Below are 19,227 nucleotides of genomic sequence, written 5' to 3'. Positions count from 1 at the left end.
GACCGGGGCGGGAGGGGGGGTCTATTTGCCTCCCTCCTTGATTATGGATTGGGCTGTAACTACTTAAATCAACAGAATATGTTGTTCTGGGTGTATCTTTTAAGAGAACTGCCTGTTTCTCTTTGGTTTCTTGAATCCCAGACCCACCACGAAGGAGTCTGACAACTCAGCTACAGAGACCATGTGCAAAGGCCTTGAAACTATTGAGAGAAGGAGAGGGACCCATCTAAACCATCTAAACCCAGCCTTGCACTGTCCCCACCAGTGCACAGACATGTGAGCAGAGAAGCTATCTTGGAGGTGTATTCTTCAACCTCAGCCATCCCAACCAACATGACAGCATCAGAAATTAACAACCCAGCCAGCTCTTTCCAGATTCCTCTGGAAATCATGTGCAAGAAATGCTTTAAACCACTAAACGTCTTAGGAAAAGGGGAAAATAGCTTTTTATCTTCTTTAGCCTCAAAGGGTTGCTTAACTGTATAAAAGATTGCTGGCTTGCCTTTTCTTCCTGAGTTTCCTCAAAAGGCAGCTCTGCTGTACGTTGTTTAGTATGTTGTTTTTTAGAAGTCTGATGGCTACCTAATTTTCTTAACCTTTTAAATAATTTGACCTTTTCACCTGGAAACCCTGAGGATATTTTCCTTTGTCTTTAGAAACAAATAGTTTCAATCTTTCTCTATTTCGTGTCTTGCTTTTTTTTTTTTTTTTTATTTCACTTGGCTTTTAAAAAGCATGCATTTTGTTTTTGTTGTTTTAACGGGTCTTTTATAGTGCTTTTAATTCTCTTCTTTCCTACTTAAAGTTTTACTATCCATCTATAATTTTTAAATAGTATCCTTTGACTTCCACTTATTACTTATACATCAGCCAATTAATCTTCTTTCCTATCTCTCTTCCTTCTCCATTTTTCGTTGCATTCTTCCTACTCTGCCCATTTGTACACTGTTAACATACAGTTCTTCCACTCATGTACCCACTCTTGTTTTAGTCTTTGCTCTACAGTTAAATGTATTAAATGATCAATGTCAGTGCATTTGCTTTAATTTTCACCCTCTTGTTTCTTCTTTTTTTCTTAATACCATGTCTTTGGTGATTAGCACCATTCTCTAACTCATCCTCTTCTAGAAGCAATGCTTTTCCAAGGTTTCCAACTCTGGTCCCACTCACTTTCATGCCTCTTCCCTGTAGCTCATTTTGGAACTTCTAAGTCTTAGACGCAAGGTCCATATATTTGCACTTGATATTGGCTTTTCGTTTTCTGGCGATTTTGTCTTTGCTTCACATACACTCTCGGCTCTCCTCTTCCTTGCAGTCCTTTAACACCTCCTTCTCTGCTTTCCGTACGCACCAGTTTGCAGCAATGGCAGGACAGCCATTGAAATTTAATGTTTCTTTCTTTTGTAGGCAATTCATAGTTCATGGTATTCTCAAAAATTGCTGCTTTTCTCTATGAACTAAATAATCTATACCGAAATAATCTATAAACATTGGGGGGTTTTCCCTGAATAATTAAGAAATAAATCATCAGTGTTATATCCTACGCCAAAGAGGAAAAAATTACAGTAACTCTTTCATCCAACTACTTAATGGAAATTAACTGCGTAAAAGGAAAACAACATCAAAATACGCACTGCTTAAACAAATCAAGAGTCAGACATTTGTATACAAGATCAACTTTATTATAAATTAAACAAAAAAGTGGCTACACATAAATACAAATATTAGTGTTCTCTTTCCACTAAAACCAATGAATATATTTTTATCAGTTTTTCTTTTGCTCTGCTATAGTCAGAATGATTGACCAGAGGACTTTTAGTCTACGGTATCCTTCAGTATCCCTTCAGTATCATCCCTGACTCCTGGAATATCCATGAATGTCCTGAGTAATATTATTGCAATATGCCTTTCTATACTATTTTCTCCATCTAGTTGTTACCAAGAAAGATTATTGGTTGTTTTTTGTTTTTTGTTTTTTTTAATGTGGAGCCACTCTGCTTCTCTGTAATTCCATTACTGCCTCTACATCCAGTGCATAGAACAGCATTTCTCAGATCTTCACCTCATCCGCATCATTTCCCTGGGTTGAGTATCAAAATGCAGCTTCCAGGGCCCCAGGCTCCTGAATCCAAATTTTTACCTGCAGAAGAACCCAGTTGCCTCCATTTTAACAACCTAAGCAGATGCACCTCAGAAACACGCTGTAGGACAACATTCGGTGTCATGTGCTACACTAAGCTCATCTGGTCTCCTCATATGCGCTCTAGGTTCTTAACCCTTTCTTGCATGATAAAATTTCTAGATGCTTGGTGATCCTAGTTTTCTTCCTATGAATACTCCATAGTTTATCAAGGTCCCTATTAAATTTGGCACCCCAAATTAAATTTGCTTCTATAAAAATGGCTTATTAATGCAGAGCACAGAGGGACTGTTAATTTTCTTGATATCTACTACTTATATTAAAGTAATTTAATACTACCATACTTAACAATTACATAACTCCATTGGTTCATAGAATGTTTGGAATCATTCTAATCTAAATAATCTAAATGAAAAATCTCAAGTCACAGATTTTTTTTACCACTTGAACACACATATTTGTGCCAATTTAAATGCAAATATTTATATTTATATTTATCCCTGTTAGATTTAATTCTGTTAGTATGCCATCTTATTAAGATCCTTTTCAAGATTTGGTGTCTTACCTGTCATATAAATGCATGCATGGATGGCTTTATTCAGTATGAAGTAGCCTGTACTAGAGAGCTGTCATTCCCATTTTTTTACCCTATTCTGCTTAAGGTTTTTATGATTGATTTGGATGAAGATAAGTAGAGCACCTCAGGGAAATATGTGCCAAAGTATTCAAAGGCACAGAGATGCCAATTTAAAAAAGAAAACAAAAGGGGCGCCTGGGTGGCTCAGTTGGTTGGACGACTGCCTTCGGCTCAGGTCATGATCCTGGAGTCCCAGGATCAAGTCCCACATCGGGCTCCCAGCTCCATGGGGAGTCTGCTTCTCCCTCTGACCTTCTCCTCGCTCATGTTCTCTCTCACTGTCTCTCTCTCAAATAAATAAATAAAATATTAAAAAAGAAAACAAAAGAAAGAAAAGAAATTGATTAGACAGAGTTATTTTATATTTTAAAAATATGAAATAAACAATGAATTCTGGAACACTGAAAAATAAAATAAATTTAAAAATATGAAATAGAGTGGAAATTCACATAGTTTTTAATTAAGACAAAATAATTCAGAGAAATGTCTCTCTTTTGGCAGCCACTTAGGATAATTGCCCTGGTTTCTCAGATGTACATGTTTACTTTCCCCTTCCATTAAGAATATTCTGTGGAAAAGTTTGAGAAGCACCAACATAAGATACCCTGTCTATTTTCATGTCCTCTGCAAAGCTGAGAAGTCTGTGTTCATCCAGTCATTTACAAAAATGGGAAATAGGGGAAAGGCATCCTAACAAACACTTTCTCATGTTATTTAAAGCCATTACTAGACATTTTTGAGAGGAAGCAACCCTTATTACTCCACCAAGGCAAGACAAATAACATAGCTAGCTACTATTTGATTTTTAAGCAGTCCTTTGATGTCTGCCTAGTAACCTCATAAAAAAAATAAGCCATACTGGTTTATTAAAGCTTCTCCTTAGTTGACATTTGTTGGCTGCTAATGACCATAACATTCATTTCTGCATGCTCAAAATCAAGCCTTTTAACAATCTGTTGTCAATCCTACATGCATGAATCAAGTTGCCTCTAATTTCTAGAACCCACCCTATTCTTCTCTTCAAAAATAAAGATGAAAGTTAGTCACTTATGGTCTGTGGTCTCTCTCCTATTTGCCGTGAGTTTTCAAAGACTGCTAAACAGTAGCTCTGAGATTATGACTGAAAATTTTGTTACCACCCTGGTAATTTATCTGGCCTCATTGAAAATATCCTGGAATTAGTTTACTAATCTCTTACTTACCTTGGGCTAGAATTTTCACTTCAGTTAGTTTCTTCGCCATATTCAGTTGAAAAACCCATTTAGAAAAGAGAAGAAAAAATAGGAGTTGAATGATTCTGCTACTTCTTTGGTATACTTTCTCTTATCATCTCTAAACAGTAGACTTCTTATTTCCTTTTTCTTTTTAACAACAACATAAAAGCCTTCCAGTTCCTTCTGGTCAACTTTACCATATTTTTTATCTTGTTTATTGGGGCCTTTAGTTTATGGTGCTTTCATAATAGATTGCTACACTTCTTCCTTCACCTCGATCACTCTTCCTTCTTTATACCTTCTACATATATTATTTAAACTTTCAGATGAGTAGACAGCCATTTAACTTCCCTGTCTGTTTTATTTAAATTATTTCACAATTATTCAGCTAAAAGGTTTTGGGTTTTTATCATCTCTCTTTGTTAGCCATAATCCCTTTTTGAGACTCAAGTCTATGGGTCAAAAATCTTTTGTCTTTGAACTTTTTGTAAAAATTTCCCAAAATCTAGGGGACTTGTCTGACTCTAAAGTCCAGCATTTTTTTTGGCAGCCCTCATAAACCATGAGCTTGGAGTTCTCAACATGTTTTATGTGATAGCACATCATTTGTGATAGTCTCCCAGGTGACACACCCTCACCATTTACCCATGTTTTACAAATGTCTAATATATCTTGTCTGAAAGTAAAACAGTGTGATCATATTCAATTGTCCCATATATTGGCTATATGTCAGTTCTGATTGCTCTCTACAATGGTGGTGGTGACATTGGCAGACTGTTGATTATGCAGAATTCCATGCTGCTTGCTTACATCAACCTTTTCCTCCCCCTCAGGAAAGCATACTTGTAAGAACATAAGAGCAGTGATATCATCAGATATCATTTGCCTTCCCTCAAATGTATGTATTTTTAGAAAGTAGCTGGTTTACAATTTTAGTTCTTTCACTATTAGTAACACATTCCTTAGGACTTACTTCATGGGCCAAGACCAAGTTGTAGATGACAGAAGTGCCTTCTCTTCTCCACACCAGGAACTAGCTTCTCCTCTTTGGTCAAAATTAAGTGCAGACTTTTGGTTATGAGGACCATCAGTAATTTACCTCATCAGGGTGGGCCAAGTCTCCTTTCTCAACAGATAACCCTCTTTTATACAATTTGGGGGCCACCTGCCACAGTAGTCCGTAACATTCTCCTGTAGTCATTATTTCTAACATGGCAGTGCTTTGGCAGTCTGTTTATATGAACCTTTTAAATATGGCAGTGAATTCCATGATGTCTGTAGAGTAAAGAAATGCAAGTTTTTGCAGTCTTTTAATTTAAAATACATTGATCTCAACAGAATTTGAAGCTAGACACAAAATTATAAAAAAGTATTTTTCTAACAAATCTTAACAATGCATACTGAATTTAAAACAGTTAGATGTTTCGACAATGCACTCAGTGATGAAAGCACCAAGGACAAACAAGCTGGAAAGGAAAGAGAGTGAAAGGAGAGGAAATTATACAAGATGGGACATTTGAGAGTTCTGGACAGGCCATCCGTCTATGCTGGCCTCCTCCTAATACACAGAATATGTCTAAACTAGAATTCTTCTTCCTTTTTAATTAAGAGCCATGTGGAATGAATGATTTTTCATTGTTCAGCTGCGTGTATTGTAATTTTCATAATGTATTACATTGAAGCCAATCTATTGCCTATGCAAAATATAGGATTTTCTTGAAACTTGCTTCTCAGAATATTTCAAGACTTTTGACACACCTTTATAAACCTGTTCTGTATTCCCAAGTCTCCAATAAAGAGAACATAATCTTTAGTAAAGGTAGTCACAAACTTTTTTTCTAAAAAAAAAACGTAAATTTTATGTATGAAGCCCTTTTCTACCTATTTGTGTGCCCCACTCCAGTTCAATATCCCTGATGTTTTTACCTAGAAGATTTGACCACATTAATCCATTGAAGCTGTTCTTCAAAATCCTAAAACATCCTTTTCAGCTCTAAAAAAGACTTCCAAGTTATTCCTGTTAGCCCGAAGATCAAAATATAACATGGCAAAAAACAATCATGGCAAAAGACAAATAGCTGTGGTCCTTTGGCTACCTGAGTATCTTCTGACAAAGCTGAAGCTAAAAAAAGAAGGAAAGACAGAAAAAAGGAGCAGAAAGAATAGAGTAAATATCATAATATTACAGCGATTTTTTCAAAAGGAGCAAGTATTTTTTTCTTTTTTTAAAGATCCACACTGGGTGAGGTGCATAAACAATAAATTTTGGAACACACACAAAAAAATTAAATTAAAAAAAAAAAAGATTCATACAGTCTGTTAGCAAATGTATTAGGATGCAGTGGTTACTATTTTTAGAAATGGCCTTACTATTTTCATGATCCTCTTTTTAAACTTCTTGTTGCTAATACTTAAAAATTTTAATGATAAAGGAAAACTTTTTCTTGCAATATTAATACAACTGTACAGTCTTGTAGTGCATAATGGTACCAAGAGTTGGAGCCCTCCCTTTCCATTGGCTTGGATTTAACTTTAATGAATGCAAAATTTTGTACTTTCTCACTCTCACCCACTAGGCAATGGCAGTGAATACCCATAGCAAATGCCATAAAGCACTTCAAACGTGAATGAACATCAAGGCTTAGCTGGTTATACTAATCTTTCTTCATTTCCCAAAAAACTATCTTTTAAACTTCAGACTTCAATTTTTTACAACTATTCTCACATGAATTTATTTTTAAGAACTAAAACATTACTCTAAAACATACTATTAGCTTATTAAGAACTATCCTAAAAATTATTTCTATGGAAGTCTTCCACACAACAAAAACCAAAACTATTTTTTCAGTTTAGAAGTCGCATGGTAGTTTTTAAGTAATCTCTACACCCAACATGGGGCCCGAACTTACAACTCCAAGAGTTGCAGGCTCTACTGACTGAGCCAACCAGGTGCCCCTCACATAGTATTTTTTTAAGCACGATTAAAAACACTCCATTTGTGATTTTCATAAAGGATATGAAAGTCTGAACAAAAGTCATCTACATCCTCAGATCCTTAACTGCATGGAAGAAATTTTGTGGCATTCACAATCCCTAAGTTGTAAAACTTTAGCAATAATACTCTGGCCTTGAACCTTCAGTTTTAAAAGTCACCTGAGATTCCACACTTGACCTAGAACAAAGCAGCAATTTTTCCGAATCATCTCTGTGCCTCCGAGTCCAAAGTTCCCCTACACTTTGAGACCTGGGGAACAGGGTCTCAAATTGGATATAAGTTTCTTTTGCCAGATCGTCTTCCCAGAAAGATTCTGACCCACATTGCAGTTTACAGACTTTGTACAACAGGAAAAAAATCAATGGCAAAACAACAACACAGGCAATACTGCTCACCACGACAAGGAAAGACACTTGAGAATCACCTTCTTTCACTCTGTCAGTAGAAAACGTAATACATTGGTCTTTCTGGGGAGATGCTCCTTTTGGACAGACACATGCTGTGTATTCCCTACCAGGCTCCAAGCCATCTATGGTTACTTGATTCTTGCTGGAGTCTGCATTCAGCAGCAGCAGCTCTTTCTCACCGTACTTGGAGTACAACACGGTCATCTCAGACTGGTGTGTGGTATTGACGGTGTTCCACATCAAAGTCACACTCTCTTCAGTCTCACGGACTATCCTGAGATTTTCTACTGTGGCATTCTTTTCCATTGGTGTCATTTGATTCACTGATGCCAACTCTTCTTTTTTACTTGCACTAGCTGAAGGAAGCTTACCTCTACCTACTTCCACCTTTAAATTTCTTTTCCCATCTGGGTGGAGCCGGAGTGACTGCTGGCTGGCGATGGTGGGGCTTGTTGAAATTCTGTTGCTTGGAGTTGTGACTGAAGACATGATGGAGGAGGGGAAAGCAGATGAGAAGAAAGCAGCGGAGGGAGGAGATGAAGTAGAAGTAGAAAGAAAAATGGAAGAAGCAGGGAAGGAAGGGAAGGAAGAAGGCCAGGCAGATGACCGTGAACCAGGTAGGGACGTAGCTCTAGATCCTGGCTGGACTTCTTCCTCAGGGTGATCTCTAGTTCTTTCAGAGATATCTGATGATAGAGTAGTCGTGACAACACCAACCACTGTCACAGTAACCACAGCTTCTGACATTCCAGCCAAATTTTTGGCCTTACATTTGTAATCCCCAGCATCCTTATAAGAAATGCCTGTCAAGCTTATTATGGACCATCTGACTCCTTCCCCTGGAGATTCCTGAATTACTGTAAGAAAAAATACATATACTCTGTAAGGGGAAAAAAAGGAGACACTCAAACAACATGCTAACCAATCTGGTTCTACATGCATCCTTTTCACATAAACCAAGAGGGAAATAGCACACAATCACCAGTCTCTGATGACAGGTATAGTTCAGGTCTAGGGCATGCCAAGTACCATGAGGTCTATATGGGGAATGGTATTTTAAAAAGACACAAGGCTGTGAATTGGGAGACTTAGCTTTAGTAAATGTTTGTCCACAGATGAATATGTAATTTCAGACAAGTCAATTAGGATCTTTAGGCCTCTGTTTCTGTATTTTTAGAATAAGGGGATAAGACAAAGTGGTCTCAAAGATGCTCTCCAATTTTAACTCACCATGGTTCTCTAAAATGGTTATTATAAGATCTTACTTAAATATTTCCCCAAATATTTTTTCATTGCCATAAAAATGCTATCTATCTACATAGCCAGATAGCATAACAGATCATTTTCTGGCATAGAGAAGTCATAATTAGTATTCTCAGTCTTTCATTTTATATTTAATCTAGATAAGTTAATAAGCCATGGATTCTTTTATTTGTAGAATAATACATAGTTTAGGGGCGCCTGGGTGGCTCAGTGGGTTAAGCCTCTGCCTTCAGCTCAGGTCATGATCTCAGGGTCCTGGGATAGAGCCCAGCTTCAGGCTTTTTGCTCAGCAGGGAGCCTGCTTCCCCTCTCTCTCTGCCTGCCTCTCCGCCTACTTGTAATCTCTCTCTCTGTATGTCAAATAAATAAATAAATAATATTAAAAATAATAATAATAATATATAGTTTTTGTATTGGAATTTTACTTTCCTAAACACTGAAATCTAACATATTACCATTCTGTCTTGATTTCTGAAACTTTCTGAAGAAAAATAATATACTAAACAGTATCCTAGTATCTCAAAATTTAACTTACTACTTTAAGCTGTGGGCCATTTACTATCTATTAGTAAGAATATTAGGCCTTAACTATTTCTTCTTCCATCAGGTTTCATTATTTTTACTTTGATTTACATTTACCTTTATTTTACTTTGATTTACAATTAATTTTTTAAATTTAATTTTATTTTTTCAGTGTTCAAGGTTCATTGTTTATGCACCACACCCAGTGCTCCATGCAATGTGTGCGCTCCTTAATATCCACCACCAGGCTCACCCAACCCCCCACCTCCCTCCCCTCCAAAACCCTCAGTTTGTTTCTCAGAAACAAATAAAATTTACATTTAATTTTAAATATATCACTAGTTTTTTAAATATATCACTTTAATTCACCAGAATATCACTACTGAAACTAAAGCTGAAGCATTGAGTTGGTTATAGTAGGATCTAAAAAGTCTATGTAACCAGTATTTCTAAAAATTATACTTTTTGCTTCATGATAAGGTTTGTATGTAATTTATTTTTAAATAATCATTCAAAAATGAGAAACTTACATGAAAATCTTTTCTAAGAAAACTGTAATAGTTACACATTTTTAAGTGAGTCATATCCAAGATGACGCAGCAAGACAGGGGGCCTTATTTGCAATCATCTATCCACTGGATCATGTTTTCTATCAAAAAAAAAAATCAGATTGTCTAATTTCATCTATGTAATTAGATAAACTGAGGAAAATATTAACAAATAAAAAGAACCTTTCAAATTTTTTTCATCCAACAATCCTGGCATATTTTATTAGAATTTACTAGCCAATTTTGGGGATGCCTGGGTGGCTCAGTTGGTGAAGCGTCTGCCTTTCTCAGGTCATGATCCCAGGGTCCTGGGATCGAGCCCTTTATCAGGCTCCCTGCTCACGGGGAGCCGGCTTCTCCCTCTCCCACTCCCTGTGCCCATGCTCTCTCTCTCTCTCTCTCTCAAATAAATAAACTCTTTTTAAAAAGGAATAAAGAAAATACCTGTGTGATTAACTGGTGAGCTGTCAGACCTGGTCCATGTGAGCTGTGGGGTAGGGTACCCAGTAGCATCACACCGCAGCAGAACATTACTGCCCAGGGCAGATGTGATCTGGGTGGCCGAGGTCATAACAGATGGCTTCAGACACTGCTCCAGCTCAGCCCGCTGAAACAAAATCCCTGTCAGGCGCTCAGGCTCGCTACAAATCATTAGAGGATCAAGCAGCACTACAGCAGGGTCAGCAACTTTTGACAGCTCGATCACTTTGGAAATGTGGCAGTCACAGAACCAAGGGTTGTCCTGCAGACCTAAACGAGAAGGGAGGAAAAGATGGACAAAGATTATTGTGTTGACTTCTATTTACATCACAACCTCTCAGGCAAGCAAGTATCTGAATTATCTCCCTAAAAATAAAGGTGCTTTGAGAGATGGAATGGAGTTGCCTCCCTGTCAATTTTGCTCTGCAATTTGGCTACCTGAATGAATACAGCCTGTCAGGTCAGGTCGTTAATGATCATAGCCAACATTTATTGTGCATGTACTCTGGGCAAGGCTCTGTTCTAAGTGCTTGTCTGTATTATTTCATTTAATCCTAAAAATCCTATGAGAAAGAGGATTACTATCCCCATCTTAAAAATGAAGAAGCTGAGATACAGAGAAATCAAATTATTTGAGCAGGGCCATATAGCTTAATCAGTATCCGAGCCAAGATTTTAATTCAAGTACCACAGAATACTATAAAACACTGCTAGAGATATTTCTAGAGTGCTAGGAAAGTATATTATTGTCAGTATTGGAGGGTGTAGAGAGGCCCCCTAATTCAGCCCGCACTGTGTCACGGTTTTGCATGATTTGAAGACCTTTGAAGGTAGTACAAGTTCTGTGTAGCAAAAGTACAGAGTGAGATGAAGGCAATGTCAGGAGATAAGACTGGAGAATGGCAGAGGCTAGAACAGAGCTTGGCATGAATGTCATATATGGTGGCCAAGAAGGTGCACTGCTCAAATCCCCCTTCAAGAGAGAATCAGCAGCAGAAATACAGTTAGCTGACAGCCTCCGGTTGGAGGACTGCCTCCCTCAGCTTTCAAACTGTTAGCAGAAGTGTGTTGGCCCTCAAGGGGACCATCAGTGAGAGCTTTCAAGGAAAGTGAGGAAGATGTAACTACTGGAAACTAGAGGAAAGCAGACCCTTTGATGGCGCGGCAGAAAGTTGAGAAACATTGTCACGCGTGGTTAACATGGAAAGTATAAAGTGCACTCAGTGAAACAAACATTCTCCCTAAGGATATTTCCATACCAAGTGCTGCAAGTGCTACCTGATGTCTTCTTGCTGCTCATGGTAAAATGGAAAGGACAGTTAAAGGAAGAACTGTTCAAGAGAAAGGAGACAAAACTTGCAGGGTTCAATAATAAAACTGAACATAATTAAAAAAATTAAAAATAAAATTCAAACAAAAAACCCCGCTTCTTACTCCCAGCCTCTCCAAAGTTCTCAAACTAAGAAAGGGTTTCCAAGCAAAAATCAAATCTAGGGAGGGTGAAACTATAAAATTATTTGCTAAGATCATAGAAAGATCTAAGATAGTGCTTCAGAGCCCTTGGCAGACAAAAGTCTCTCTAAGGCTATTAAGGGTGATAATGTCCTACAACAGCTTCACATAAAGCCCAAGGTTGCAAGAGATTTATCTCAATAATGTTTGTGGTTGTGGGTTTTTACAAATAGAGTAGATTATACATTGATTCATAAGGGAAAAAGACAGAACTGCAATTTTTAAAAATGCTAACCATGTTGGAAGATTTAACTGTCCATTTATAAATTCTATTTAGGTCTATTTTTGTTTTAATATAAATTTCTGTATGTGTCTATTTTTATTATATTAGCACTTGATGATTGGTTCATATTCTTCTGCCAGTATTAGTAAAAACTTGCTAGGTTTTTTTTTAATCTTCTATCTTAGAAAATTCATTTCTTCCATAGGTGAATCACCTTGAACTTCTTACATTTAGTCCTGTGTGCCTATGACCAATCTCTAATATCCAGCTTGGATCATCAATTTCATTCTGTCATGTAGTAATTAATATGTGGATAAAACTTTATGCTCTCAAAACACTTGTTATGCTAGATTTTTGCTTTATAAAATAATAACAAAACAGATTGATAGTCACTGATTGCTTCCTATGTGGCAAATATTGTACTTTGTCAAGAATTGTAAAAGGTCTGAGCTTTCTACTACTTTAGGGGGACTAACACCTCCCAGTTAGCAAAAGACATAAGATTACTGGTTAGAGATGGAGGATAGTTTACAGCTCTGGAGGAAGACATTGTCTTCATTATACCAGGCAGTAAACATGCCTACCATTTCCCTGGACAGAGAAATATCTTTACCTTCCAAAGCAGTTCTGTTCACAGACATCCTTAAAATGATAGTTCAGGACAAAAGACAGACAGTGATGGTCTCTGCTCACAATACGTGCAGAAATGTGAGAGGCCATGGAAAATTATCTCCCAATAGTACTAAGCATGCTAAAGCATTTGTCTACTTCAATCCTGACAACAGCATGAGGTAGATAATATTAGCATCATACTCATTTTAAAGAGGAGAAAGCCAACACTCAGGTTAAGGGATCTTTCTCTGGTCATACAACTGGATATAGTCAGGATTTGAACCTTGGTATCCTTAGAGCTTTCATTCTCAAGCTCTATATGTCCTACACTGACCTCATGAATGAAGTTAGTATGATTCTTTTGAGTTTCACATCAGAGGACACTAAAGCACAAAGAGATTACTGCCTTGGTTCTATAAGTAGCTTAGAGTACTAAGTCCCAGATTTTCAGCCTCCTAATCTAATATTCCTTCCACCATAACTCATTTCATCACCTAAAAACATCTAGAGTCAGGGGTGGCAGCTATAAGTGCTGTTATCTATAAACACATGTCAAAGCAGTGATGTCTGGAGCACAACTGTCTACATAGGGAAAGATCCAAGAACTGTAACATTTGCAGTTCTAGTCATGCTATGAAACTGTCATAAACCTATGTTAATGGTGAAAGAAAAAAATTTTTTAAAGATTTATTTATTTGAGAAAGAAAGAAAGAGAGTGTGCATGTGCTCGCAGGCAGGGAGAGGGGCCAAGGGAAGGACAGAGAGAGTCTCAAGAAGACTCCCCGTGAGCATGGAACCCCGTGCAGGGGCTCCGTCTTACAACCCTGAGATCATGATCTGAGCTAAAATCAATAGTCAGATTGCTTAACTGACTGAGCCACCCAGGTGCCCCTGAAACAAAATTCTTTTAAAAATTAACCCAACTGGCTATGTCTTAAAGTTATATAAAACAGGAAAATATTTTTTAAATCCTTAAAAATAGAGTATTTATTCTAGCTTTGAAACATCAAGGTCAAAGGCACAACTTTTAAAACCTGAATATTAAGAGTGACCTGAGGGCTGAACCAGTTCATCAAGCGTTTTGTTTTTGTTTTTATTTTTTTCCCTTTTGGGGACAAAGGTACAAGAACTCCCTGAAGTTAAACTGTTATTTTGTACTGCATTCCTTCAAGGCAACACACCAACCACAATCACAGTAATTTGCACTAATTAACTTAGTTCATCTAACTATTCTTGGATAGGGGTAAATCAATTTTGCCTTATTCCTTTTCTAAAAGGACAACGTTTTTCCATGCATCACAGTAGTTGAATTAAATGTGTTTTTTTTTTTTTTTTTGGTGAAAAGTTCGCAATAAATTTCTGTACAAAAGTAATTCTGCTGACTATAAGCTCTTGAAAGCAAAAAACCATACCTTAGTCAGTTTTGGAGTGGCAGTGGCATTTAACAATTCGGGGGGGGAAAGTAAAGTCTTCTCAACAAATGGTGGGGGGACAACTGGACATCTGCTTAGAAAAAGCCTCAACCCCTGCCTCACACTATACTCAAAAATTGTTTTGAGACAGACCACAGACATAAGCATGAAAGATAAGAGTATTTTAAAAAGATAAGAATATTAAAGCCAGTGGGGTACCTGGGTGGCTCAGTGGGTTAAAGCCTCTGCCTTCAGCTCAGGTCATGATCTCAGGGTCCTGGAATCGAGCCCCACATCGGGCTCTTTGCTCAGCAGGGAGCCTGCTTCCCCCACCCCACCTGCCTCTCTGCCTACTTGTGATCTCTGTCCATCAAATAAATAAATAAAATCTTTAAAAAAAAATAAAAGCCAGAAATTGAATATGAAAGTTAAAATTATAAGGAAAATAGAATTTCTATGACTTGTAGGTAGACAGATATTTCTTAGATGAGACACTCAAAGCACTAACTATAAAAGAAAAAAACTAATAAATCAGATGTCATTAAAATTTCAAACCTTCTTACCAAAGACACCATGAAGAAAATGAATAAATAAATCACAGGTTTGGAGAAAATATCAATAACTGACAAAAGGCTTGAATTCAACAATAAAAAAAACTTTAAAAAATTATGTATTGGCATAAAGGAATATAGCAATGAGCCATAACCCAATGAAAGCATGGTCAACAGCATTAGTCATCAGGGAAATGCAAATTAGAATCACAAAGTCAAATCACTGCCTGACCCATCACCCCCAAGAATGGTGGAAATGAAAAAATCTTCTAACATCATATGTTGGTAAGAATATGGAGCAAGTAGACTGTTATGCAGTGCTAGTGGGAGTGTACAATGGTACAACATCTTCGGAAAATTGGCAGTTTCTTAAAAAGATATATGGCCATCCTATGACCTAGCAATCTGAAGCCTAGGAATTTATCCAAAAGAAATGAAAATATGTACTACAAAGAGCTTTGCATAAGAATGTTAATAGCAGCTTAATTCATAATAGCTGCAGATGTAACCGCCCATGTTTCCAAAAACAGGGGAAAGGATGAACAATTCATATATTTGTAAAACTGAAATGACTCAGCAGAAGGAACTACCCATTCATGCAACGACGTCAATGAATCTCAAAGACAATAATGCTAAATGAAAGAAGCCAGGCACAAGGGCCATCTTGTATGATTTCATTTACATAAAATTCTAGACAAAATTAACCTATTGTGATGAATAAAAACAGTGCTTGCTTGAAATGGAGGTGCCTGGTTGAGAAGCAGCACAGGGGAATTTTCCAGTGTAATGAAATTATTCCATATCTTAATGAGGGTGTGGGTTTCATCAGGATATATCATTTATCATCATTTACTAAGCTGTACACTTAAGATCCATGGTATGCAAATTATACCTCAACTCCTCAATTTAGAAAAGGCTTAAAAAACAAAAGAATGATATCTCTGGAGATGGACTGAACTTGAAGCTTGACTCTGCCTCTTCACCAGCTGTACAAAGCAGGTAATAATTACAGACCCACTTTACAGCCTTGTCCTCAGATCCTACCAAGGAGTCCTCAGAAGAGCACCTGGCAAGGAGTTCACTTTATCTATGTGGATTTATCTCCTCTGTGCCTCAAAAAGAACCAGCTTATCAACCGGGATTGAGGAGTGTTCATTGAATGAAATGAACACCATTTTAGAAAAATTTTGTGGAAATACTCGTGTGGTTACTGCCCTTCAGGTAAACTTCATTCTGAACAGGAAAAGAATTCATGTTTGCAATTGAGCAAATTTGAGTAGCAATAAAGCAACCAACAAAGCATTTTATGCCCTCTCCTCCTGCAAGCTTTTTCCAGGACAAAGAGTGTTGGGCCTTACAGAGTCTGCCTGTGTAAATATTTGTATCTTCCTGAAGAAGAGGCCATGGAAATTTACCTGCATTGCAAATAAAAAATCCAGTCTAGTTTTACACTTCATTTAAATATTTACTTGCAGAACACTAGTTTATGTTTGTATAATACATCAGAGGACAATTTCGTTCATTTTTTTTTAACTCATGTAGAAATTTTTACTCATGTAGAAAAGAGGAGTAATGGAAAAGCCTCTTCCTAATTTTTAAAAAATAAATACACTACTTAAAGATATCAGTAAGGCGTATGTGAGGAAGACAACTCTGATATTATCCCATACAGTACCCTGCATGAGGCAGGAGTGGGGAACATGACAAGTTGCGCAGTCAAACCACCTGTAACCACCCCAGCTCCACCACTGTGTGATGAGTAAGTCTGCGTACGTGGCTTACTGTGCGTCTCCATTCTTCTTCTATAAAATGGGGGTGGAATGGTACTTACCACAGGGTTAACATGAGACTGGGAGAAGTTATATCTATAAAATGTAAGAACTAGATTTGGCCCTGAGTAAGCACTCCATTAATATCAGCTACCACTACTATTGTTACAAACATAACTTCTATCTGCTCACAATAATAAACACAGGACACTAACAAATAAAAGCAGAATATATTCCACTGTAATAATAGAAAAGTAAATTCTGCAGGGTACCTGGAAAGATACAGTTGTTACAGTTATACACCAAGTTCTAGAAAAGCTAGCACTGGTTTTCATCACCGTAGTTTAATGATTAAATTGGAAGACTCAAACACAGGTAAAATAACAGAAAAAGCCAAAATAGAGGAATCTTTCTTTATAAGACACTCCCATATCAGTCACAGCTGCTATGGCTCATTGTTGATCTAAAATCATAACCTCAGAGACTGTTCACCTCATATTCTAAAGAACTATCCCATAAACTATCTCATAATATTCTCATTACAATCCTATGAGCAGAAGGGAGTGAGTCTTCCTACCTCCATTTTCCAGATGAGAAAACTGAGTTTTCTGTATGTGATTCACACACATGAGCTAGTCTTCTTTTAGAGGAGAGTACTTTCTTCCCTCTCGTTACATAGCAGGCATGGCTTTGCTAAGATCAGCTGCCACTTATGACTGGACATGTTTCAAAATATCTTTTGTTATTTATTATCATGATTATCATCATTATTATAAAAGCAACGCATGATTGATGCAGAACATTTTGAAAATACAGAATACTGAAAAGATGTCCCATCACCAAAGAGGACAGTTAACCAGATAGTATATTTTTCAGTCTTTTTCTTTGCACATTTTAAAATAGTTATGATCGTGTACAATGACACATCCTGTTTTGTTGTTTGTTTGTTTTTTTTAAGATTTTATTTGTCAAAGAGAGAGCGAGCGAGAGCGAGCACAGGCAGACAGAGTGGAAGGCAGAGTCAGAGGGAGAAGCAGGCTCCCTGCGGAGCAAGGAGCCCGATGTGGGACTCGATCCCAGGACGCTGGGATCATGACCTGAGCCGAAGGCAGCTGCTTAACCAACTGAGCCACCCAGGCGTCCCCATCCTGATTTTTTTTTTTTAATTTAATGTTATACCAAAAGGATTTTCATGTTACCCCTTAAAGAATCTGCTTTTGAAGAATCTGAACCCCATAACAGAGATGTCTATCTCCATGTTTATCTTCATGAACAGTGAAATTTCATAACCCTTTCCATTTCATCCCTAAATTGTCATCCAGATTTAATCACAATGGAAAAATATTAATGTCCTGCAAATCAGTTCTTTATAGTGATATTAGCAATATTAGTGACTAATCATTAGAGAGCTATTAATAATAGTTCAATAATTTGATTTGATTTTCTACTATATACCTCCTTTTGGCAAATCTGAAGAAACTTAGAAAAATGTGTAGGAAAAAATGTGTAGAGAAACAGAATCTCATTATTTAAATTAAGATAGTTTCTAGCTATTAGTCACAAGAACTAAATTAGTGGCTAAAATAAATACTACAGTATAGGTTTACATGGTGCCTATCATGGTAGACATAAGGACTCCATAGCTATTGTTAAATTCATGTTTTTTTTCCTAGCTAACCCTATAATATTTCTTTTATTCTTTAATAAAAATGCTTGAAGCACTAGATAAGCAGTAGGCAAGCATAAAATAGGTATAGAATAAATAATTACATGATTTTTCCTCTTTCTTTATGGTTATCACTCACACTTTTAGTCTCATAAGCACCAAAATGCATTTACATTTCAACCAAAGCAATGCTAAAATCATTTAAATGCTGCCACAGCATTTTCCTTTTTAGCAAAAAAAATTTCAAATTATTTATACTTGACTTCAGCAAATATTTGAGCATGTGATATTGGTCAGCAGGGATTCCTGGCATAAATTCAGCATCAAGTTGCTTCTCACACCAAAAGGCTTGTAAGTCATTTCACTCGCCGAACACTCAGTTCTTTCATCCCGAGAAATACAACCTCTTCCATGGCTCTATGGACGTCATGAGTGAACTGACAACACAGCCTTATTGGGTGAACAAGAATTTAGTAGGAGATCAAATTGACTGATCAGAGCCTTAGGCTTGTGTCTCACACAAAAGTATGAGAGGCCTCACTGCCCACAGGTACTCCTGAGAAGGGTCTCAGTTCACTGATTTCAATCTGGCAACCACATTTACTGGGCATTCTCCATGTGCAGAGCACCGTGCAAAGCACTGTGGGAAGGTACTTAAAAAAAAAAAAAAAAAAAAAAAAGGAAGAGAAAGACTTACTGGAAGGAGCTTACACTTTAAGAACCCAAGACAAATACCCACAGAACCTAAACAAAGTCAAGATCAAAGTCTGCAAAACAAATCACAGCTACACTAATCCATTAGGAGATTGTCTTCATCATTTCTTTTTAAATTAAGAGAATCTGGAAGCTATTCTCCTGAACTAATAAAACCACCACCACCTTGTAAAGATGCCAGTGCCCCTCTTTCACTCCTGAAGAGACTGATGAAGGGCTGAACAGAGAACAGAGCAGGTTGGCTGGGGCAGGGCATGGAGCACTGATGTGCTCTCAGAATTGGGGCAGGGTGGTAGATTTTATCACTGAGCCCCAAGCTAATAGCAGCATTAGTCTCTTGGTTTATGAGGGTCTCTCCTCTCCCTCCAACACACACACACACACACACACACACTGCTGCCCTCACTCCAGCGCACACAGCCATTACACCTTATCACTGAGCCCCAAGCTAATAGCAGCATTAGTCTCTTGGTTTATGAGGGTCTCTCCTCTCCCTCCAACACACACACACACACACACACACTGCTGCCCTCACTCCAGCGCACACAGCCATTACACCTTA

At 37.4% G+C, this 19,227-nt stretch overlaps 1 protein-coding gene across 1 annotated transcript in view; it reads right to left on the bottom strand.

The window, feature by feature from the left end:
• Positions 1 to 7,059: 7,059 nt before the first annotated feature.
• Positions 7,060 to 19,227, bottom strand: part of LRIT3 (leucine rich repeat, Ig-like and transmembrane domains 3) — a 15,986-nt gene continuing 3,818 nt past the window's right edge. The window contains exons 3-4 of the mRNA XM_059395102.1: positions 10,171 to 10,476; positions 7,060 to 8,250 (exon numbers count right to left, since the gene is read on the bottom strand). Coding sequence (XP_059251085.1) covers positions 7,100 to 8,250; positions 10,171 to 10,476 — 1,457 coding nt within the window. The 3' untranslated portion in view covers positions 7,060 to 7,099. The remainder of the gene's footprint in view (positions 8,251 to 10,170; positions 10,477 to 19,227) is intronic.

Source organism: Mustela nigripes, chromosome 1 (genome assembly GCF_022355385.1).
Source record: "Mustela nigripes isolate SB6536 chromosome 1, MUSNIG.SB6536, whole genome shotgun sequence".
NCBI lineage: Eukaryota > Metazoa > Chordata > Mammalia > Carnivora > Mustelidae > Mustela > Mustela nigripes.
This window is presented reverse-complemented; position numbering and strand designations above follow the sequence as displayed.